The sequence below is a fragment of the Dreissena polymorpha genome, chromosome 13, assembly GCF_020536995.1.
Source record: "Dreissena polymorpha isolate Duluth1 chromosome 13, UMN_Dpol_1.0, whole genome shotgun sequence".
Taxonomy (NCBI): Eukaryota; Metazoa; Mollusca; class Bivalvia; order Myida; family Dreissenidae; genus Dreissena; species Dreissena polymorpha.
The window spans coordinates 49,912,995-49,937,901 of NC_068367.1; the positions used below are offsets into that span (position 1 = coordinate 49,912,995).

Consider the following 24,907-nt stretch of genomic DNA (forward strand, 5'->3'; position numbering starts at 1 on the left):
CGACCACTCGGCAGTCTCCATACCAGGAGGCGCGTCGGTTCCGGGTCGTGTCCGATACTGACCTCAATACCAGTGGTAGCAGAAACGAGTCTGGTTCTAGACAGACCTCTGCTGAAATGCTCAGGAGATAGGTCTCAAATAGTCGGACTTCCAAGCCAAGACTTCTTTCGGACTTGTTGCAGACTAGCACCATTGTTCAAAATAGCAGAATGATGATTAAACAATAACGGTGTTGCGGGACTGGGAGGGTCGACCACCCATATACTTTAATTGTTATGTCACATCTAATACTTGTCAATTCTTTGAAGTTTCGACACTCCGAATATGGTCATCGCATTTCCGGAACTCCAAATTTGGTAAAAGATATATTTAGACCTGTTGATATGGCAATATTCTATATTTTCATTGGTTTACCTTTATGAATATTAATTAATGTATGTAAATTTTTGCTGAACGTTCTCTTAGAAATCGCCCAAAGCATCAGTTTGGGAAAAGGCTCTGAAACAAGTGGGTCGTATTGTTTGAATTTGTGTACGTTTTGGGGGAATTTGGCATTGTTCAGTCAGTTTTATTTGTATTTTGTGTGTGTGTGTGTCTTGTTTTTCAGTATTGTATTGAGCTTATTTTACAAATAAGTTACAATGTACTTTTTTTATGGATTATTGTTCAAGTTTTGGAGTCTCCTAGAAGTGTATTCATATTTATAAGTAAACCTTATTTTGTATGATTAGAAGTTAAGTTTATTTTCAGAATGTGTAATTGATATTAATTGTTCATTTATATGTGTCAAGATCAAGCATGGTATGTGTTTCTTTTCCTTTTGTTATATCTTTGTAATATTGTTTATTTCAGATAACCGCAATCTTAATCGTAATCGTAAACGCAAACGTTGTTTGAATTGATGTTGAATGATGAAGAATGATTAAACGATGTATGAACTGTAATGCGCGTTATTGAGTCTTTTAACCCTTAAACGTATATCAGGCCGACTTGCATGTGGCAACTGTTTGAAAGCAAGTCGAGGCCGTGACTTTTCGCAGTAAGTGCGAAACAGTTATTGAACATTGAACATTGCAATGGTACAGTATTGAACATTGCAATAGTACAGTTATTGAACAGTCATCGAAGAGTTGCGCAACAGTTATTGAACAGTCATCGAAGAGTTGCGCAACAGTTATTGAACAGTCTTCGAAGAGTTGTCGCACAGTTATTGAATATTGCAATAATACAGTTATTGAAGAAGATGTTCTACAGTTTATGACTGAAAAGTGATTGAAAAGTGACATTATATCATAATGGTTAATGTTTACGTGCTGAATTGTGAAAATTGAACCCATGGTCATCAATAAGGTTCATGGTTCATTTTGTTCGTGAAGGTACGGTGTTATAGTTGAAACTTCATATCAAGTTTCGGAATGGCTTCCGGAGGTGGTAGTGAATTGGGCGACGTAAGTGGCGACGTCGACGTCAATAACGTTACTGAGAGGGAGAAGCTGCTGAGGAAACAAGAAATCGGACATTTAGTGTCAACTTTACGGCGACTTTATAAGGCAGCGGAGCTGCGTATGCTGGACATATAGTGTTCACGACGTGAAGAATGTTCGCACTGAAATAATCAGTTATTTCCGACAATTCGTGAAAGCACAGGAGACATATTTGAAGATATGTGCATCTTCTGAACGAGATCAATTAATTAAGGAAATGGAAAATTCGAAGATCGAATGCGAAGAAATAATAGATCGAATAGACGAATGGATTTTGAAAGCAATGCCTAGAAACAAAACGGCTGCAAGTGAAACATCTCGAACAAGTGACATTCAGTTACGTGTCAGTTTGGCTGAGCATAAACTGTCAATTCTAAAACAACGACAGGAAATCGAGAAGCAACAACGTGATCTAGAGATGCAGTTGAAGAGGCTCGAACTAGAGGCGGAAGCTGAGGAAGCGCGATTGGAACTAAGTGTTCTCAGTGGAAGCGAGGGTCGGAATCAGCTAGACCGGGACTCGGTTGGGAGTGAATCGAGGAGAGTTCCGGAGCAAGCTCCACTAGAAGTGCCTACAGACAGACATGTGCTACAACCGACGAAATCTAGCAACAGTGACATAAACGAAGGACTTAAATTAATGGCTGCGACAATAAATGAAGGATTTAACTTACCAAAACCAAACATTTTGTCATTCTCTGGTAATCCAGCAGATTATTGTAAATTTATTTGTAGTTTTGAGACCAATATTGAACAAAGAGTTGCTGATGACAGGTTAAGGCTATCTTACCTAATTCAATATTGTCAAGGGGATGCCAAAATGGCTATAGAAGATTGTGTAGTACTTTCTCCAGCACAGGGATACAAACGGGCAAGAGATATTTTGCTAGCACGCTATGGCAAGCCGCATTTAGTTGCAAGGTCACATGTCGAAAAGTTGATTAATGGTCCTGCTCTGAAATCGAATGATGTTAGGGGATTGATGCAGTTGTCATTAGATATGGAAAAGTGCGAAATTACGTTGTCCCAGATTGGCTTTATGTCCGATATAAGCAATTCAGAAAATTTGAGAAAATTGGCTAAGCGACTTCCATTTAAATTAAGGGGAAAGTGGGTGGAAACAGCAAGTAATTTGATTGAGTCAGGTAGAGAGCCAAATTTTCAAGATTTGTTAAAGTTTGTTATGAGGCGAGCAACCATAGCGAACACTATGTATGGCCAGGATCCTGCTAGCGAATCGAAACATATTCATTCATTGCCAAAATCTGGTGTAAATTCTGGGCACCGTGGGAAAGTTGTAACCCTATCTACCACAGCTGGGGTCAATAGCAGTATGGCACGCGCAAGCAATGATTCACGCGCTTGGCAGCCAGGGGGTTTATCGTGTGTACACTGTAGGGAAAATCACAAATTGATTAACTGCGACAAATTCAAGTCAATTGATTTAGATTCAAGGCTAGATATTATCAGGAGAAATAAAATGTGTGAAAATTGCCTGAATTTTAAGCATTTTGCAAAGTTCTGTAAGAAGGGAAGTTGCTGTGAGATAACTGGTTGTAAACAAAAACACCAAACTTTGTTGCATGGACCCGTTGCTAGTGTATGTAAAAAAGCAGACGATAGTTTAGGACATAGTAATTGTTGCACTCAGTCTAGTGACCTTAAGCAGACGAAGGTTTGCTTACGAATAGTTCCTGTTATTGTAAAATATAACTCCCGTCAGGTAGAAACGTATGCCTTATTCGATGAAGGTAGTGATATTACATTGTGTAGTAGCAGTTTGATAAGGAAATTAGGTGCTAAAGGTGCCTATCGTGAGTTTACAATTACGACTGTAAATCAGTCTACACAGCGTAGGACTGGTATAGAGGTGAACTTAAAGGTAAGTTCTCTTGATGGAAATGAAACCATAGACTTAAGTAGAGCATGGTCTGTAGAAAAATTACCTATCTCTCTCGAGTCACTTCCCACTGGATCGGAGATCAGTAAGTGGTCACATTTAGCAGGAATTGACTTGCCAAAGGTCAGTGCTGGGCAAGTGGAGTTACTTATAGGAAGTGACACACCTGAGGCCTTCTGGGTAGAGGAGGAGAGAAGAGGTAGGAGAGGGGAGCCGTACGCGATACGGTCAATTCTGGGATGGAGCATCATCGGCCCCACAGGTAAGACTTCGTCTTCGGTATGTAATGTGCATTTTCAACAATCAGTTTCAGATATTAATAGTCTAATAGAACGATTGTGGAATACAGACTTTCCTGACTGCAGATTGGATAATCGACAAGGAATGTCACAAGAAGATCGCCGTGCGTTGTCTGTGATGGTAAGTACAACCGAACGTGAACAGGAACACTACAAACTCGCACTACCTTGGTGAAACGAAAAGGTAAGTTTGCCAAATAACAAGGCACTAGTAGTGAAACGTTTAGAACAATTAAAACGTAAACTGTGCGAAACACCACCACAAATAGGTCTCTAGTTAAATTTAAATCCATTGCTTTTTATTTAAACTGGATTTTTTTTAGAAAAAACAAACACGTTATTGCCTTTATCGTTCCATCATAAAAATAACTTTTATCCAAAGGGCCGGCCGCCTTTTAGGTATCAGTGGCTTGTTTCTTAATGCATCTATAAAATGAGGTTGCGCCAGTGATTAACGGTTGTGTATTGGTTGGACATGTGCATATATTTTCAGAATGTTGGGTTCCAATGATTGTTTGATATTTTAAGGGAGTTGCTTCTCTTTGATTTATTATATGAAATGTTCTAATGCATTTTAGGGTCTATGTCAGTATCCATAAAGAGTGGATATTTGCTGTTGTCATTTTATTCTGATCCAGTGAGTTTTTCAAAGAGCTTATGGCCCTTGAATATTATTTTGATTCCATACTGTTAACCCACATTTTTTCACTCATATTCTTTTTCTTGCAAGAGAAGGTATTGATATAATGTTAGAGTCTGTTCATGTAAGGTCTATGCTACATGTATCGGTTTTTTGAAGTTCTGTTTTGAGCTCACCTATGTGCCCATGGTGAGATTTTGTGATGCATTTTGTCCGTTGTTTGTCGTGCGGTTCTAGTCTGTTGAAAAAGATGGCCTCCGGGGGACTAGGGCATTTTCGACGAGGCTGCAAAGCAGCTCGTCTAAGTTATCATACCATGAAAAAATTCTTCACAAGGGCGACCAATGTAAAAGACCGAGCCAGTCCGATTGAGATATATCGATTTTTCTAATCGGCATACCTCGCTGATTATCATTGATAAAGGTATAGGAAGCTCAGCTATAAATAGGACAGCATATTATGGGGAAAAGATTTAATAATAGTTTGAAAACGTTAATTTTAAATCAGTTATATTCAATCCATTATATTTTTTATAGATCAATGAAACATCTATGCATTTTCTGTATTGTATTTGACATTTGTCGTTATTCAGTAAATACATTGCGAATTAAAACGTGTATACCCCGGTTATTAACTTTCAACGCGATCATGAGTGTAAAGAAAACGAATTATTTCTAACCTGCCATTTGTAAACGTTGTAGCGACTATGGTATATAAACAGCATAATAGCCGTATAATATCTGTGACACTCGTTCTTACGCGTGCTTTCTCATTTTGCATATTTAATAAATTTTTCAAACAGAAATTACAGAGCCACATCAGTGCACATACTATGTTTGATAATTCATTCGTTTGTTTGATATTGTTTGCTGTTTTAAACACATATTAGGCCATGTGTTCATGGCGAACTCACGTATTCAAGTGCTCTTACGACTATTTGCGCATACCTACTTCCGGGAATCATCTTGAAATTATTGCCGTACTTAACGAACAAGCATCCCTAAGCTTATTAGAGAAAAAAACAATAATCAAAAGAGAAAAAATTATATGTTCATGCACATGGGCATGTGAAACCACGTCCGTACACATAGCATCCTTAACTTAGGAAAGGAAACAACGAAATATAAAGTTTGGTATGATATGCATGTGAAATTAAAGAGCATGTCAAGTTTTGAACTTATATGCTGAAACGTTATGTTATAATCCACAAACGTTTTACTGTAACAGAACGTTTTTTAAAATAAGTGGTACAGAAAATACACGCCGAATATCTTCTTAAAGATTTTTCTTGTTATATTTGATCAAGAATGTAACCCGCCTCCCAGTTTCGCTGTTCAAATGGATCAAGTTCCCCACGGGTACTACTTCCCCGTACCCCCATTTTTTTTCGTACACTACATTTTTCGTACCCAATTTTTTTCGTACCCAAATTTTTGCTCGTACCCCAAAATATTTTCGTACCTAATTTTTTTCCTACCCAAATTTTTTTTGGTAATCAAATTTTTGTCCTACCCAATTTTTTGGCATAATTTTTGTACCCAAAATTTTCGTACCAATCAATACGAATTGATCAATATATCAATCCTCTTCAAAAGCATCGTCACACCAGTACTGTCAGTAATTTTATTCCTTATATGGCTATATATGGATTTAGTAAAACCTTGTTAACACTCTATGGGCCACATTTATTGCCCCATCTTCATAAAACGTAGCCAGAAGATTTGTCTTAATGAAATCTTGGATAAGGGCGAAAATGGTTTTGGTTGGTTGAAAAACATGACCACCACGGGGCGGCCGCGGGGCATGTTTCCTTATATGGCTATAGAAAAAACTTGTTAACACTCTGAAGTCTTATTTATTGTCCAATCTTCATGAAACTTGGTGAAAACGTAAATCTCAATAATTAATATCTTGGACGAGTTCGAAAATGGTTCCGATTGTTTTAAAAACATGTCCGCCAGTGGGCGGGGCATTTTCCCTCATGCATGGCTATAGTAAAAACGTGTTAACACTCTAAAACTCACATTTATTGTCCAATCTTGTTAACACTTGGTCAGAACATTTCATTGGTTTTAATGATATATTGAATCAGTTCGTAAATAGTTCGTAAAAAATTGCCACCAGGGGTCGGGGAATTGAGACTAATTGAAGTATCTAGCGATAAGAAACACGGGTCAATATTCAAAATATTATCAAACATATCTTGTTGAATTCTGCCATACAAGTTGCAGTGCATTAACACATGTTCTTTATTTTCTATTTATGTGAGGCAGTGAAAGCAAGTCCGTTCATGTTTTCCCTCGTGTCTGCCTGTTTCTATTCTAAGGGGTACACACCACATCTATATTTAGCTAAAGCACTTAATTCTTCTTACCCTTAACATACTATAATCTTTACGATAGGGTTCAATCTCAAAACTAGTTTCAAATTTCTTATCAGTTCTTAATTTATTCGGCACGTCTGTTGCGGTGTTAGCACGTGTTTTCCAGTTGTTTTTTATTTTTCAAACATATGAGTCACTACTTGATCGGTTATCCGTTTGCGTGTAGAGTTTGGTATTACATTGTCAGTATATATTCTCTCGATGTTGTTTAATGACAAAATAGTTATTATGCCTATATGTTAATATTGTTGAAACGTTTTCGGTTACGATACGACCAAACGAAAACTCGTTTGTTCAGTCGCGTGCTGTCCATATTCACACAGCGGAAGTTCCCAGCCCATATCGCTATTGACAGCCGCATTCGATGTGTACCTGCCGACGCCAAGAAAGTATCTCCCTGCGCGGTCCTGCACAGCGTTGATGCAGGAGAATTCACAAGCTCCCCATATGGCGGTGCCGTAGCTTATAATCGGCCATACCATTTTATCGTAGAGATTGTTGAAGACAAACGGCACCCCCCCCCCCCCCGAACGCTTTATCTTTGGAAATGAGCAACCCAAGGGCACGTGTTGCTGATTCAGCTACAAATTTATCGGTAACATTAAAGTCTAAATCAAAATGTTCTGTCAGTACGTGTCACAGATACCAGTAATGGTCTGTGTATTCAATATTTGACTTACAGCTAGTGCAGACGGCGTTTGAGCGTTCTGTGTTTGGGCAGCGAAAAAGCATTATTTTAGTTTTCTTAGTATTTATTGTCATTGTATTTCTTTTACACCATGTACTTAAGATGCCTGATAGTTTTTGAAGATCTTTTTCGTGATTAGCAATAAGAATTAGGTCATCGGCATAGAAGAGGTGGTTAATCAGGTTGTCGACGATATCTATTCCGACGTTACTGGCGTTGAATCTGTGACTTACGTCATTTATGTACTTGTAAGTTAAAGACCAGCGTAGAGAGCGAACACCATTGTTACAGACCAGATTTTACATAGAAAGCCTCAGTTTTGTAGTGATTCACTTTAAAGTTTAACGGAGTGTTGCATATTCTAGTACAGAGATTTAAGCGTTACGATCAATTGTGTCATATGGTTTACTAAAGTCTTATTCCGTAAACGTTGGTTTACGAGTACGCAAGCGGCGCTTTATTATTGACGTTAATGTAGATAATTGGTCTATAGTGTTCATTTTTTGGCGAAATCCGTTTAAGTTCTCTGGTAAAATATTATTGTCCTCTGCCCATTTAGTTAGACGGTTGTTCAGTAGGCTACAGTATGCTTTATAAACAGACGTTATAACCTCTATCCCTCTATAATTTGTTGGATTTCGTCGGTTCTGTAGTAAGGTCTTTTAAGATTGTGGTATCGTTCCATAGTCCCAATGCATTGGTACTTTCCCTGTTTCAAAGCATACACAGAAGAGTCTATATAAAACTCCATACACGTTTCCGAACATAACACTTTTGCCGGATGTCTGTGAAATCCAAAAGCTGTATTTTTGCTGTACGTCTTGTTTAACGTCATTTATAAGTTCTCTTTCATAAGAGTTTTCGTGGCAATATTGGTTAACATTATTTTGTTTTCCGGCATTATCTCCTGCGTCATATAATTTATTTAGAACTGACGTATTGTCCGTTTTTACGTCGCCTATTTCGGAAACAATATCCAAATGGGATACTTTGAGATTTGTTACAACCTGCTCCTATTTTTCCTATCTTTTACCAGACATTGATGTTATTTGTACATGCGTTTACAAGATTGGACTGCTGTCTCAACCAGAATTTGCGTTTAAATTGCTGAACTTTCCTATCGAAGGTTGTCCTTTTCAGTATGAAAATGTGTTTATGATAGAGTTTGTCTGATGGTGATTTACATGTTAGCCATCTTTTCTTACTCCGGTCCATAATAACTGTAATTCATCGTTCCACCAGGCCCCGTGTTCACAAAACGATTTTGCAATCGAAAATCGATTTTAACTGACACGATTTTCATTTTTGCCTATTATCTACAATAGGAAACCGTTTTTAATGACAAGCAAAATCGATTTTCGAATGCAAAGAGTTTGGTGAACACGGGGCGAGGTCTTTGAACGTCGGTATTCTTTATTTGTGTTACCGCCGATAGTAACCAATTTATGCTTTAAACGGGTATCAATTTCCGCACTATATTGCAAAACTTTTCATAAGCCAGATTTACTAGTACCTCGTTTTGGTCCTGTTGGTAGCTGCGTCCGACATTAAGTCCGTTGAAATTCCGTTTCGTTCATAAAGTTTCATTATTTTCACTGTGTTGTACTATCTTTGTTTTCATCACAAAGGACCATTTAAGAATGGAATGATCGGGTATTGAATAGTTCTCAATGCATCTTGCGCCTAAAATTGTATCGATATGCCACGTGATAAAATAACTTCAAACTTATCATAGCGGTCAATATGTTCATACGTAACGAGAACATAATCAACGATAGCGTAACCTTTTGATGAGACACTTGTTTAATTGTTTCTTGTTGATTTCCGACCGTTAAGTATACACATATTTACCCGGTATGTTTATTCCATTACATTTTATGACAAACATAAATTATTTTTCATCTAACGATTCAGAATAAAACGAACACGTTTGTTTTGGTGTCATAACAAATATGGTATTTTGTCTCTTGAAAACGCACGCACTAAAACTAGTTCCAAAATAAAATTGCCATACACTATGAATGGCAAATAAGAATCATTATACACAGAACTGAGAAAAACGGAGTATAACACGTATACTTGTTAATGTCCGGAACCAATTCTCCTTTCTATCTCAAGTCATCTGTATGCTGTCATAAAACTCAATGAAACACATAAAGCATTATATTAACCTTTAAACAAACCGAGCCTAAATACATAAAACGATTTCAGTTACGTCAACGCTCTACCCTGTTTGCCTGTCCAATGACCAAACCTACAAATCTGTGCACGAGTAAGTCTTGATTTCCGCACTTTTTGACATGTATAACCTTCAAAAACCTGTATAACCATTTTATTATATCATACAACGATAATAAATACATGTTTTAGGTAGTCAATGAAGTGATAGTTTGCATCCCTTTTGTAGTCAATGACTTGGCGGGGCGGAAGCGCCTCGACACTGGCGATAAAGTCGTGCTCGTCCCCTATCCGGACGTTGAAGTCGCTGCAAACTAGCAGTTGTGTGCTGTCCGATCAGTAAACGTACACATCAATCATGACGGTGTTAAAAAAGTATTCTGTATTAACGTTTATTGTAGAGTTGCATGGGGGTAAATATCAGACACAAAAAATGAGTATTTCGAGTGCTGTTTGTCTTCTAGTCGCACCCATATGATACCTTCGTTTGGCGTATTTGTTTCGTGTGCATGATACTGGTTCAAAATGGTATTGCAAATATAAAAGAAACCCTACTGTCTCTAGGGGTTCTCTTGTGAATACCCTTTCGGTTATGTCAATACCATGTATATCCGTCTAATTGAATATTTTTATTTCGTCATAACTGTGTTACTGCTAATCCTACAATGTCAAGGTTCCCAGGTTTGCTTCGTGTGCACGGGTTTCTTAGATCTTTTTATCTTCAATATAAACATTCTTGTATTGGTGGTGCACTTTGATTTTTTATTTGTTTTACAGGATTGTGTCCTGATCTTTTTTCCTTCTGCACGTTGCAATAACGACATCGTATTTTCGAGAGTCGATTGCGATTTTTAGGCCGCTATGCACGAACAAGTTTGTTCACCTTATCGGTTATATATTCCGACGGGGATTCCGGTAGGTTACGCACGACAAAATTGCAGGATTAAAAGCGGTCCGACGCTTTCAATTTTAGTTCCTTTGTTGCACGTTGGAAGTCCTCGGGCAAATTTTCCAAACCCCGATGGAAGTCGTCTGTTATTGTCTAAATTTTATTGTCGACTACATTTTTCATTTGTTTTTCTATTCTTTCGTTCAGCGACGATTCTAGTTTTGTTATTTTGAGTGTCAAGTCCGCGAAACAAGATGCCATTTGCTCAGTTGGTTTGTTTATAACACACAATAGATCCTCGTTCGAACCTTAGGCCGCTGATTCTTTCCTTGTCGGAGAAGGAGACATGGAACCCATCGACTGCTCGTGGGCCCGCTTTGTACCGCGTCTTTCTGTAGTTTTTTCTGTTCTTGGTTTCGCCTGTGTTTTGTTCGCTATTTTGTGGATGTTTCACTTCTCGGTGATGCCAGCAGGTATAAGGAGCGGGTTCCGTTTGTCTAATTGCGATCTGCTGAGCTACCAGGCTTTTGTGGCTGTGGACAAGGGGGGGGGGGGGCACTAGGTCTCGTCATACATATCAGCACTTTGAGTTATTTTGGCTACAATCGTCCATAAAAATAGCCAGAAAGTTATCATGCGACATACTGGTTTATGATTAGTGATCCAATCTAAATGCACTAGACAATGAACGCCGTTAAAAAGCCGTTAGATCAATGACCATGGATATTCGCCGTTTCTCGATCTGACACTGTCACTTGTTGCTCAATATTTGTTTTGATGGTTTATGGTCAATTTGTTGCTGTTTTTGTGTTATGTCCGTGTTTTATCCGTGTCCGAGCGTTTTCCCTCGCAATCTAATATTCAAAATTGACTTACCAGTACTTCTTCTCATAACTAGAATATTTAAAAACTTATATATATATTTGTTAATATATGTTAGGCACTATAATGAGTTTAATTTTAAATGATGCGAAAACAATGTCTAAGTGTAAAAAATCGTTGTCTCAATATATATATATATATATATATATATATATATATATATATATATATATATATATATATATATATATATATATATATTTTTTTTTTTTTTTTTTTATTTTTTATTTTATTTTATATTTTGCATATTTAATCTTTCAATAATTAACATAGAAATTTAAGCGAAAATTTATCAGAGTCGTAGATAACTTCGTCTCTGGATCTATTGCTAAATACACATGTTTCTTCATAGATCTTAATTTCAATACCAATAATGATAATAATGATAATTAATGTTTACATGTTAAATTAGAAAGTGTATATATCTGAATATATTAATAAAAACTGCGGCCCCATTAATTCACAACATCAAACGCGCTTGTAGGTAAATCATTTTGGAAACCTGAACATTTAATAATATTATGCCAGGAAGGAGTTGAAAACGTAAGCGCTCCGACTTTTAAGCACATAAATTGAATACACCAATCATATTGCTCAAAGCCGTACTCGAAACAATGGCGGAAAATTTGAGAAACGCAGTCCATATTCAAATTTAGATGATAAAATAAAGCGGTGTTTCATAAACAGGTATATATTCGCACGAAACTAATATAAATCAATGAACTGAACAGATCGTTGTTTTTTATATGTAGTACACGGGGCAAATCATCCATTCGATATAGTGATTGACAGTTAGTAAACCTATACTATGTTTGACGGTTTAAAATTAAATCTTAAGTTCGAGTATGTTTGCAATGTTTAGCACAATTGACTTTATCTAATTTGATAAGATAAGTCTATGATGTAAATATTGTTTTAAATAATTTGGAATAATCTCGTTAGTATGACTCAAATGTGCATAATTTACATGGATCGCGAAATAATGTGATATTTGGAATTGATTTGTCACATGAGATCAGCGACGTTTTGATGAGATGTATTTCTAAGATGAAGCATTTTATGCCCCGAAAGGAGTGCATATAGATCGGATCGTCCGTCTGTATGTCTTTCCGTTACACTTTGCATTTAGGTTTCGAAAATTGCTCATAACCAGAGCTCCAGATAAGGGCCGTACAGCCATAAATACGCCTTTTTCATTAAGATTTACGCAATTATCTTTATAAATTAGACGTACAATTACCACACTAATATCCAGTTTACTCATTTACATACAAAATCTGGCCGTACCGAAACATCTGCGTCAGTGCTGCATGATTTGTTGGTCTCTAACTTAACGGCGTTTATTTAAATTACCGAAAAGATGTAGACTGGGTTCATATATTATTGTCTATTCTGTCGCGTGATTTACTGTAACTTGTAAATCCGTTAAAAACAATATGTCTGCGCGCTGGAATGCCGGCTAAACCGAAATCGGTCCAAAACAACACTTTGTTGACATATAATGACTACATACGGTGTCGTCTAACCATCCTGACATTAAATCTGTAAACCCGGAAAAAGACATTGTCGCCCAAATATTAAACGATTTGATTGCATCGGTGGCTTAAAACATTAGAAAACAAGATGGGAAACGGATGAAACAAAGAAATAATGTTCATTTACTTAGCTTACTAGTTGGCTTGTGTTTTCTTGTCAAGAAAAATGAAGGAATAGTATCAGTCATTAGTTTTAATGTGTAGTTGTATTTGCATCATAACTCAGAATGGAAAACCCTATACAGTAACTGTATTAGAAGTTACACATATTTATTATAATTGCTGCAAATGTTTCTGTTAAGTCAGTTATATATACACCCTTCAATATCCAAGAACACGGGTAGTACAGTACTACCTGTATTTTTGGATATGGTAGTACAGGTACTAATTGATTTTAAGCGTTACTCCTTTTCTTTCTGTCAGTGGCAGTACTGTTACTCATTTCACAAATCCTTATCTGGAGCTCTGCATAAATTTATAGCTAAAGAAACTTCAGCGTACAGTTTATATAGTATTGACAGACCTGTACTACTACGCTGAAGCTAATCCTATATCGAAAGTCAACCAGAGTCATAACATATTTTGGACCGGTCTTTGTTAACTGTCCATCAAACATATTTCGGACATGTGTAGTATTCGTATAAACAGTAATAGATATACTAGCTGTTCCATGCATTTTGATTGTGTTTTGTAAGAAAAGCTATCATAATCATAGGGATGATGATAATATAATGACGATAAATATGTGATGAAAAGGTGCTACCGGTACATATCTTAAATTACTTAAATGTGTTAAAAGACTTAAATGTTTTAAAAGGAAGTAGATTTTAATGTACCAATTCATTAAAATATGTTGTGTTGTTTATCATGGTATTGTTATTTAATAAAGCAATATAACTTTTTAAGATATTATGTTACTCTTAGAGCATATTTTTATCTAAAAAAATGAATAATACACACAAAAACACAATTAACGCGCTTTAAAATTGACCCCAGCATTTTTCAATTTGACTCATCAAAATTTCAGTCCAGGGGTCATTAACTCCTGGTTTTTAAATCTATTAAAATCCCTGAGGTCTTTCAATACTATATAAACCAGGGTTTTTTTTTAGAAAAAGGGGAAGACGCTGGGTTAAAGGGGAAAATCGAGCGCGAAAGAGACATATTTGGGGAAAAAATAAAAACTGTTCATTTCAATGTCTATAACTCACCTACAGACTTCAGGTTTTTTTTAGAAAAAGAGGCATGTCTCTGACCTTTTTGTTCTTAAACACATGAACAAGTATGATATTAAAGTCAAAGTCCTAAAAAAGTTGCAGGTGTAGATCTAATAATGGGAAATGTTTTCAACTGGGGCCGGGGAACGATGTCAATACTATGATTTCAATTTCATGATGAATGGGTTGACGATCTAGATCTGCTACAGTATTGGCAGGGAAAGGTGCGGCAGCTGCCGATTGTCTACTTTTACTTTCACAATAATCCGACAGTATTAATCGATGTTGATTACATGTACCTCCGAATCCTGCTGGGTTTCAACGGTTTTTGATGATTCATTCTTAAAAAATGCGTCAACGCAATTAATTTTTTCCGAGTCCGAACGTTTTATTTTGTTCGTGTATGAACACCAATTGTGAGACTTTTTTCTGTTTTAACGTTTTTATCTTGGCTTTCACATAACCCGGATGAAAACTCGACTGGTTTCCGGTAATTAATAGACGAAACACCCTTCTCGCGCAAGACCGGAATCCAGTAAAATAGTCACATTATTAATACGATTAGTTGCCTGGTTTCCATGACGTAATTTAAGAGCTATATATAGAATCACTGGGATTCCCAGATTTGAGTGTTCGTCGGAAGAGAGAGAGAGCGAGAGAGAGATCGTTGTACATGGTACAAATTGGATAAGTGTCGACTTCCCAAAAGAAAAAAACATTTCCTTGAGGGTAAAATATTATATTTTGGTGAAAAAAAAAAATATTTGGAGGGGAAATGGTATTTTTAGGGGAAAAATTCTGGTAGGGGAAGACGCCGAATATCGGCGTCACTTTCTTAGTAAAAAAAACCCCTGTAAACTGTATGCTGAAGTTTCTTTAGCTAATAACTTCGCTTCAGATAGCAACTTGATGTTTGGCATGCATGTGTATCTCATGGAGCTGCACGTTTGGAGTGATAAAAGGTCAAGGTCATCCTTCAAGGTCAAAGGTCAAATATATGGCTTCAAAGCAGCGTAGAAGGGGGCATTGTGTTTCTGACAAACACATCTCTTGCAGGGCCCTCATTTGACTGTTTTTGGGGCCGCAATTCGGCGCCATTCCCCCCTTAAAATAGTATACTTTTTTCCCCTATTTCAGCTAAAAATTCCCCCCTCAAAAAAAGTTTTTGTTTTTTTAACTTTTATACCTTAGTTGCCAGCTGTTATTGTGCTATTAAGCTTTGATTAAATGTATATTTATGTAAATTACATTAAAATATAGCAATTTTAAGTGCTGAATGGTTGGTGAAAAGATCTTCTGAAATTCCCCTTTTCGCCCAAAACGACGCAACATTCCCCCCCCTTTAAGGGCTACGGCCCTAATCCCAAAGTGAAGAAAGGGCCATGTCTTGTATTTACATCGAATTTTTCTCTGCAATTGAACAAATTAAAAAATATTTTGCTTATGTTCAGCCAATCTTTAACATAATTTTATGGCCAAAAGGCATGTGGTTTAAGAAAAGATTTGAAGAAAAGTGTGCGCTGTGCAGTTTGCAAACACACACCTGCCAAAAACACTTATACATTGCTCTACTGTTGTCTACCAATTTAGCCTCAGTATAGTCAGTAACCCTCTGGTTCTTGCACAAGCTACAAATCTCTTCTTTTTTACACTGTAGGCCAATCTCTAGACATCCCTGCATTTTACTTCAGTACCATTCGGATTTAAATAATTCTTGAACTCCACAAAGACAGACTTTAAAATTAAATATTAAGTGTGACGTTTGTTCAGGTCCTTTTTTGTGTGCAAAGTTATGGGTCTTGGTCTCTATTAAAAACCATTAGCAGAAGCAGTGCTCCAGCTAGGCCTATTAAATGGAAAGGCCCTCCCGAATAGTTGCAATAATTTAACTGTCAGCTTTACTGTTGCTGAGAGTAGCAGTGCACTGTCTATTTTCCTCAGGTTTAAAATTTGATCTGCACTGCAAGGGCTAAGGGACACTGATACAGCAAAAACTTATTGATGTTTACCTGTCTTATTATGAGAAAATGACCTGTTTATGACCAAAGGGCCATGGAGTTCAATGTCAGCATCCCTCTTAACTATGTTATTAATATTAATGAGCCAGTTTTGTGCATGTAAAACTTGTTAAATACATATAATTGCAGACGGAATGGCAAGTGAAGGCAGCACACCTGTTAACCTGGACGATTGTTTGTCAAAAGGCAAGAAACTACCATTGAAACGAGTGAAGAAGAAAAGCGAACTCAATATATCAAAAGGAAAATTGAAATCCATCTCAAAGCAGCATAATTTTAGCTGTAAGTTGATCTACACATTAAATACCAATTTTATTTCTGACATTGTGCACTCTATATTAGTGCAAAGGTTTGTCTCAGTTTCTTAGATTTGAATAAACAAATTGTTTTTTGCACATTCATTAAGCAGAGTACTACTTTTGTTGACTACATGTATATAGGCATATTTTAATGTTCTTAGGCCAGTCGCCTCGATTTTACATATTAACTGACAACAGTTTTTGCTGGTTTAAAAAAACGGCATTTTATAATCCCACATTTCAATTTTTTTCACCAGTCTTAAATGCTTCTGTGCAAAAGCAAACATTGCGGGAAAATAACCGGGCGCTGGCCCAGAGTCTTGCAAAGGCTCGTGAGGAGATGCGGAACATGCATAAGGTTAACAAAGATCTGCTGGCCCAGAACCAGGACCTGGTGATCAAGGTCAATCGCCTGAAACGGGTTGCAGGAATGCGAGATGATGAAATTGAGACAGAATTGCAAAAGAGGAACAAGGTAATCTGTTTGTGTTGGGCTTCTTGAGTGTGGCCATCACTTCATAAGGGCTCTTCCCTTCTTATCTTTTTAGAGCCAAAGCTGTTATATGCTTATAACTTTTACTTATTTAAAGGCAAATAAAGCTTTTATAGGACTTTGTAGAACAAAATGTAGCTAGATTTATTTTTTAGATTTCAACATTTAGTTCATCTCCCATCCAGCTCTATATTATAGATACATGTATGTTATAAAATATAAATATTGAAAACTCTTTTATCCTCAATTTTGAAGCATTTGTAAGTAAAACAACAACACTTATTTCCCAACTTGAGTCAAAATGCCATGATTTTTCACAATCCAAAGAGAGCCGGCCCCATTCCCTAAAAAGTGAAAACACTGCCTAGTTTTTCCAAAGGCAAATTATGTCAAAATGTAAAAAGCCATTATGTATTTTTTGTTAATATTCTCATAGGATTTTAAGATGAATAATGCAAATTTGTAGGAGGTTTTAAGTTCACTCTGGAATGGTTAATATTGACTTCAAGTATAAAGTTACTCCAGTCTGTTCAGGTGTTATGCTGCTCATCATTATATTAGGGTTGGAAATGAAGCCTTTTAAATTTCTTAAATTTCAATTGATTTTTCAAGAGACTACAGATGCGTCAAAGTGTGAATGGTGAAGGGTTAATTAAGCAATCCATTGACTTGATTGTAGCAAATGATGCAGTCCCTTAAGAAGCTTTGTGAGGATGCATCCCGCAGCATGATGCAGTCCAGTGAGTCCCTCAACAGCATCTACGACGTGTGTGTGGAGCAGAGCAGGCGTAGTACAGGAATAGGGGAGGGGCGTGGATCATCTATGGGGGCAGGAGAGGACAGGCAGGCATCTGCTAATGGCGGGGAGGAGGGGCCTGTCTCGTCAACAGCCGGAGAGGATGGGCCGGGCCTGTCCATGAGAGACGCAGTGCTGGTAAAAGATGCTGTACAGTCAGGTCCTAGGAGGTGGGTTATTACTTTTGGGACTTTTGATTGTCACTTTGGTCTTCTAAGGTTTCAGTGCAGTCGTTTGAAGGGCCAATGAAGGCACAAGCCTACCAAACTTATTTTTACAAAACATGTATGAAAATGAAACAGTTATTTGTTAGCTTTTACATTTAAACACATGGAATGAAATATCTTCATGAATTCAATAAGAATAATTTGCATCATGATAAGTTTTACCATTTCTGAAATAAATATTTTGACAATGTTTTAGATAACATTAGAGAAATGTTTTGTTTCATGAAAAACCTTGATGTAAGGTTGAACAACAAGTAGTCTTATGAAAATGCAGTTGTCCTAAAATCTGATTTAAAAATAAGAACAGATGTGTCTATGTTGTTATTTCAGGAAAGTGTTCCAATCAGATTGCGCCAGGCCCCTAGCAGATCTCCCTGTGAAGTCTAGCTCAGTGTTCAATTCTGGCGTGTCAGACATTTCCATGATCTTGGAGCAGTCAGTCTTGGATGATGGCATGACAGACGGACTAGAATATGTTGCTGTACCCCTGGAACCAGGTGATCACTGAGTACTCACTGAAAAAAGGGTCCCCTCTCTCTGTATATTGTCTGTAGCAAAAGCATCACTAAGTATTGGCATTCTGCTTCAAGGAAATTCATACGATTTTTATAAGTGTTGAATCTAAATAATGGACGATTGTTTTTCTTTTTTTTTGTCATTTTCTTCAAACAAATATAATCAAAGATAGTTTATTGAAAATCAAATGTGTTTTATTGAAACTCCAAGTTCAAAAGTTTGTGTGATTATTTATTGTACTGCTGAATAGATTAAGCTCAAATTTTCACAGTTGAATAACCTTAATGTGTGGATAATTGGATTTTTTTTCTTCAGAATAACTCAAATATAAATGAACATAAAAGAAAGATTGGTACTTATATTAAATTTTGTTGAATTATGTGTATATAAGGGAGTTTATGTGTGGAATCAACTGACTGGTCTGTGTCCACTTCACCTTGTTCAGTCATTATACCCCCACAAACGAAGTTTAGGGGGGTATATAGGAGTGAGCTTGTCTGTCGGTCCGTATTAAGCGTCCGCTCTCTAATTCAAGTTGTTTTCGTCCAATCTTCACCAAACTTGGTCAGATGTTGTATCTAGATGATGTCTAGGTCAGTTTTGAGTATGGGTCATGCTGGTTTAAAAACTAGGTCATGGGGTCACTTAGTGCGTTTTGAACATTGAGCATGGTGTCCGCTCTCTAATTCAAGTAGTTTTCATCAGAGCTTCACCAAACTTGGTCAGATCTAGATCTAGTAGTATCTAGATGATGTCTAAGCCAAGCAGGGGTGTGATTTTTCCGCGGATCGGGTTGTCCCAGAGGTCACTTCTGAGATTCGCGTAAATTCGTTTTAAAAAATGTGGGGGAGAGGGGCTACCACCGATTCCGCGGACGTATTTCATAATCGGCCCGAAATATCCGCGGCCTGTGAAATCTCTCCGCATTTTACACTAGTAGATTCTGCCTAAGCATTTCTAAAATGAGCGATATAATTGGCTGTCGTTTCCCAATCTTCCAATTAAAATCGTTTTCGTAAAATGCGCTCAGCTGATTTGTTTGCAAATGGCGCCGTTGTGAAGAGAAAATTAAGATTATTGAAATGACAAATAGCAATCGAATAAACGACTGACATCACCTAGTCTGATAGGAATAATGAAATTTGTTTGTCAAAAAAAAGACTACCTTTTAGATACAAACAACACATATTTTGTTAGAAAATGTGCCCACTGAATTTGTGTTACGGAAACCAGTGTTTGCAAATTGGAGTTTAGTCTACTTGCGAAGTAAAACAATTAAGAAGAGTATCGTTCGAACATGGAAATAGACAAACATGATTTGATTTATATGTCTGTGGGTCTGTGTATAATCAGATTCATATGCATATTCTGCTTTATTATGTTTGTCATGCTGTTCAGTTAACTGAAATAGCGTTGAACTGAGTGAAGATGTGAAATGCAAGATATTGAAAGGTAAACAAATTAAATATATTAATTTAACTCAGTTAATACACCTAATTTAACTCAGTTAATACACCATTACACAAGAAGAACACTCAAGTGTGTTTGTTTATATTTAGTCCATTAACTTTAATTCAATACATTGAAAACTGCTGCTATTGATCACAATAAATTCTTACTTAACTGTTTAATTTGCATCCTCAGTATGTTAAATGTGAAGTTTAACAGGTTTTTATAAAGAAATATTGTTATGAAGTTCAAGAAGTTATTTATTTTAATGTCTGTTTTCAGGTTTGTCATTGCGTTATGCGCGCCATTCGCGTACATGTAGTCAAAATCAGTCGACAGAATTTTCCTCCCCTCTTACTTTGCCTCAATCACACCCCTGGCCAAGTTCAACCATGGGTCATGGCAGGTCAAAAACTAGGTCACAGGGTCCCTTAGTGTGTCTTAAACATTGAGCATGGTGTCCGCTCGCTTATTCAAATAATTTTCATCCGATCTTCACCAAACTTGGTCAGAAGTTGTATCTAGATAATGACTAGATCAAGTTTGAATATGGGTTATGCCGAGTCAAAAACAAGGTCATTGGGTCACTAAGTGCATTTTAAACATTCAGCATGTTGTCTGCTCTCTAATTCAAGTAGTTTTCATCCAATATATTCACCAAACTTGGTAAGAAGTTTTATCATCTTTACGCCAAGTTTGAACATGGGCCATCCTGAGCCAAAAACTAGGTCACGGGGTCACTTAGCGCGTTTTTTAACATTCAGCATGGTGTCCGCTCTCTAATTCAAGTAGTTTTCATCTAATTTTCACCACACGTGGTCAGAAGTTGTATCTAGATGATGTGTAGGTCAAGTTTGAACATGGGCCATGCCCGGTCACAAACTAGGTCATTGGGTCACATAGTGCGTTTTAAACATTGAGCATGTTGTCCGCTGTTTTTTGTGAAGACAACATGCAAAATATTCTGTGTCAATGCGGCATGTGGGGGTATTGGTCACGTCTGTGACAAAGCTCTAGTTTTTTATTGCAGAAGTATTTAAATCAGCATTTTTAAAGCAATTTGCTTTGCACTTTGGCATTAAAACATATTGCTTGCATCTGCAAGTGTTCATGGCCTCAACATGTTTTATCCCAATATTAACAACAGAAAAGTCATAATAGATTTCTTAATTTTGTTTTTATTTCAGTGAAGGAGGTCCACATTGACACAAGCCTTGTTGTACCATCAGAGTCCATCCACACACAGAAGTCACAAGTGTTGTCAAAACTTCCCCAGAGGGTTGCAAAAGGTGGATCTGCAGTCGCAGAAAATAACGAGAAACCTGACACAGCAAAGAAAGGAGCCTGTGAAAAACCTGACTTTGAAAAAGAAACTGTCCAAGTTAAGAGTAAGAGTAAATCAGATAAAACATCCAAAGAGAAAAGCAAAGGTTCAAAAAGCACTGAAATTAAGAAAAATGAGAAAGTTTCCAAGACAAATGCAGTTGTTTCAAAAAATACCAAACAGGTTGATGACATTTTGCCTGAAAAAGTGGTAAATGTTGATGCTGACTCAGAAACTGACATCAGTTTATTTGGGTTTGGCAGAAATTTTGCTTCCGAGCTTGTTTCGGGATCACCAATTATCAGTAACAAAATCGAGGACAAGTCAGTTCCTGCAACCAAGTCAAAAAGTGAAACTATGAACAAACATTCTGACAAACAATCAAATGAAAAATTGCGTAGAGAAACCTTTGTTTTACCACAGCCTGGTGCTGCAGTTATACAAGAGATGGAAGTGCAGTCTTCAAAAGATAAAAGCAAAGATAGCCTGAAGCAAAAACCTTTTGAAACAAGCAAACCGACTCAGAAATTATCTCAATCAGCATTATCATCATCATTGTCTAGAATTGACAAGAAAATGCCTTCTTCATCAAAGGAACAGAAAACTCCAGAAAAATCTAAACCAGTAGCTGTTATTCAAGAGCAAACTTATAGTGCAGTATCTAATCCTTTTAAACCTACCAAATGCTTATTAAGGAGCCCACCACCTGTGCCTTACCAGAAAACCAGCGAAGAACCTTCTATCGATAGCAGGGCCTTTATCGCTTCATTGAGACAATCTTCTGAAACAGCTTTCCAGAGGTCACCATTGCCGGAGCCTCGTTTCTCACATGAGCCAACCATGATCTTTAATTCTGATATGGAATTTACAGAAATTTTTGATTCAAGTAAACTACCAAGCTTTAATAAATCTGATAAAGTAAGTCCAAATATTCCAGAGTCCATCCCAGAATATTCTAATACATTAGCCAAATCAGTGCAAGATCTAACTAACAAGGAAGTCTCTAATGCTAAAGACATGGAGAGTCATGAGTTTCTGAAGCCATCTAGCAAACATATACCTAAAGCTGCAAAAGAAAAACCTTCAAAAAGCAAAACATCTAAGCCTGATGAGGAAGTCACAGTTGTGGATACATTGGATGGACCATCAGTGGAGGTCCGAAGTAAGAAACCGGGTGTCTTCACATTTAATGTCGGTAGGAAAGAAGCGGATGGCACAAGGAAAGCTGTGCCAGAAGAAACAACAAGCAGGGCTAGATCAAAGAAGGCAAAAGCGGTAATGTCAGAAAAGACTGAAGAGAGAAGGACTGGTGAGGATCGAGACATGTTTAACTTTGGCGACCGTAGTCCAACAATTCCCTTGGACAAACTTGTGAAACCAGTGACCAAGAGCGTGTATGACCTCTCCATTAATGAATCAGTGGTGCAGACGGGCAGTCTCCATTCTTTAAGGGATAATAAGAAGACTCCAGCTCTTCCTGAGGCAAAGCCTGATGAATGTATCTACTATTTACCGATGCCAAAAGGCAGTCCAGAAGATAAACCAGCTGCCTCTAAGTCTCGTTCACGCTCCAAATCTAACACACGATCTAAGTCAAAAACACGACACAAATCAGGAGAAAATGACGAGGATGATGACTGGGTGCCAGGAAAATCAAGAGCTCGTGCACGTTCTGCAAGTAGATCAAGGAAAACTTTTGATGTGAATGAACCAGTGGCACCTAGAAGGGGTAGATCCAGATCCAGAGTAAGAAAGTCTAGTGAATCTTTAGCGGCAGATAAAAACAATGCAGATGAAGAAAGGGATGAGATAGAAAAAGATGACAGCAAGAAAGAAGTTGAGGGTGAGAGAGGTCGCTCCAGATCTCAAGCAAGAAAACCAGATCTTGATGACGGTTGTAAAAATTCTAACCCAGATGAAGTAATCCGAGATGAGATAGAAAAAGATGACAGCAAGAAAGAAGTTGAGGGTAGGAAAGGTCGCTCTAAATCTCGAGCAAGAAAACCAGATCTTGATGATGATTGTAAAAAGTCTAACTCAGAAGAAGTAATCTGCTCTAAGTCTAGACCTGGAAAAAATGCTAAAGAGGATGAGATTGACATTGATGCTGATGAATTAGAAGTGACACAGCTGGAAAGAAAAAGCAGGTCAAAGTCTATTCAGAAAAGGAAAACATATGTACTTGATAATGTTGAAGAAGACAAAAAAGAGAGGACCCTAAATAATAAGCTTGTTGCAGAATCACCTGATGTTAAGAAGAGTCAACAAACTAGAGTAAAGTCAATCGTTGTTGTTAATTCTGATAATGAAAGTTCTGGGTCAGACAACAGTGATAAGAGAGCTATAGCGGAAACTTTTTGTATAGGTGACAGTGATTCTGATAATGTGGAGGAAGCAACTTTAAGTAAAGCAACACAACCCGCTTGTAAGAAATCTGTTACCAAAAAAGTGCTGATGGTAGAAAGCGAAACTGAAAGTGAAGCAAAGAGCTCAGTCGCAAATGAAAAATCCAGGGAAATTGAAGAGTTGAGTATTCGAGTGCCAGATAATTTCATCACCAAAAGCAGGGCTAGAAGGTCAAAACGCCTTAGTAGCATTGACCCTGACCCAGTTGATGACCATGGCTTGGAAGTATTGGAAAATCTGATCGCTGATGAAAAAAAGGTTTCTGCAGTGAAAGAAAGTGAGTGCAATCAGGGAAAAATTAGTCGAACTGTGAGAAAAAGTAGGAGCAAAGTGTCGTACGCTGTTGATAGCCTCAATGATGAGGATGAGGATGAATCCAAGTCACCGACTCCAAAGAAGAAGTTGAAGTCAGCAAAGAAGTCAGTGAAGAAAAAGAAGGGAGAAGCAGACACCAGTGCTGATGTGAAGAAGTCTAAAGCCAAACTGCAGCTTGTAAGCACTTCATTGTTTATTCTTACCTTACCAGGGTTTGACACTAAGGCACGTCCGACAGACATTGTCTAGTAAGATCGGTGGTCGGGCTAGTAAAACTGCAGGCTAGCTTGTCTGACTGGTCGTACATAAAAAAATCTATACTGATTCATATATATAACTATAACTAACTGCTGTGAAAACCTTTATTTTTAATGTGTAAAATTACTCTCGTATCCTTTATGTACATTAAAACAAAACTAGTGTATTTAAATAAATGCGGAGCATTCACATGATTCATCGGTATTTTTAGAAGCAAAGGAGAGCTTCCTGCAGAAATTGCTGGTTTCCATTGGTCAAGTTGTCATGAATATTAATGATTTTCTGCAGTGTCGTGAAACTGTAGAGCATGATTTACGACTTCTATTGAAAATCGGTATCGTCAATGTAAACATTTTTGCGTAGCAGACAAGAGAATGTTATTAAAAAAATGGCTTTGTTCAAGTTCGGATTTTCGTCTGACAAATCAATTAATAAAAAAGAATCCAACGCTCAAACTGACACGAAACGTAAATATGAAGAAACACGAAAACATCAATTTTATCCTAGATGGAAAATCGAGTCAGTTCCCATGGCTTGAATTTGACGAAGAAAAGCAAAAAAAAAAGTTTATTTTATTGTTTTACTCTATGCATAAAAAAACTGGTGTTCACTGATTATTTACTGATAAATCCTGATTGAACAGTTACATGACACAATTGTGTTAATTTGCTATGATTATGTCATTATTGGTCTAGTAGACATCAGGTTCGG

The 24,907-nt window shown here is 37.1% G+C and overlaps 2 protein-coding genes across 4 annotated transcripts in view; one reads left to right on the forward strand and one right to left on the reverse strand.

Moving 5' to 3' along the window:
• Positions 1-24,907, reverse strand: part of LOC127855319 (sterol regulatory element-binding protein cleavage-activating protein-like) — a 252,067-nt gene that overhangs the window by 76,373 nt on the left and 150,787 nt on the right. The gene's annotated exons all lie outside the window — the stretch shown is intronic.
• Positions 3,299-24,907, forward strand: part of LOC127855318 (microtubule-associated protein futsch-like) — a 30,426-nt gene continuing 8,817 nt past the window's right edge. For 2 of the 3 annotated variants that reach the window (XM_052390783.1, XM_052390785.1), the window contains exons 1-6: positions 11,923-12,030; positions 16,243-16,395; positions 16,670-16,887; positions 17,585-17,871; positions 18,259-18,425; positions 21,081-24,115. In XM_052390783.1, coding sequence (XP_052246743.1) covers positions 16,248-16,395; positions 16,670-16,887; positions 17,585-17,871; positions 18,259-18,425; positions 21,081-24,115 — 3,855 coding nt within the window. In that variant the 5' untranslated portion in view covers positions 11,923-12,030; positions 16,243-16,247. Of the gene's footprint in view, positions 3,367-11,922; positions 12,031-16,242; positions 16,396-16,669; positions 16,888-17,584; positions 17,872-18,258; positions 18,426-21,080; positions 24,116-24,907 lie in introns of those variants that run through there. The other variant, XM_052390784.1, reaches the window with a different exon arrangement.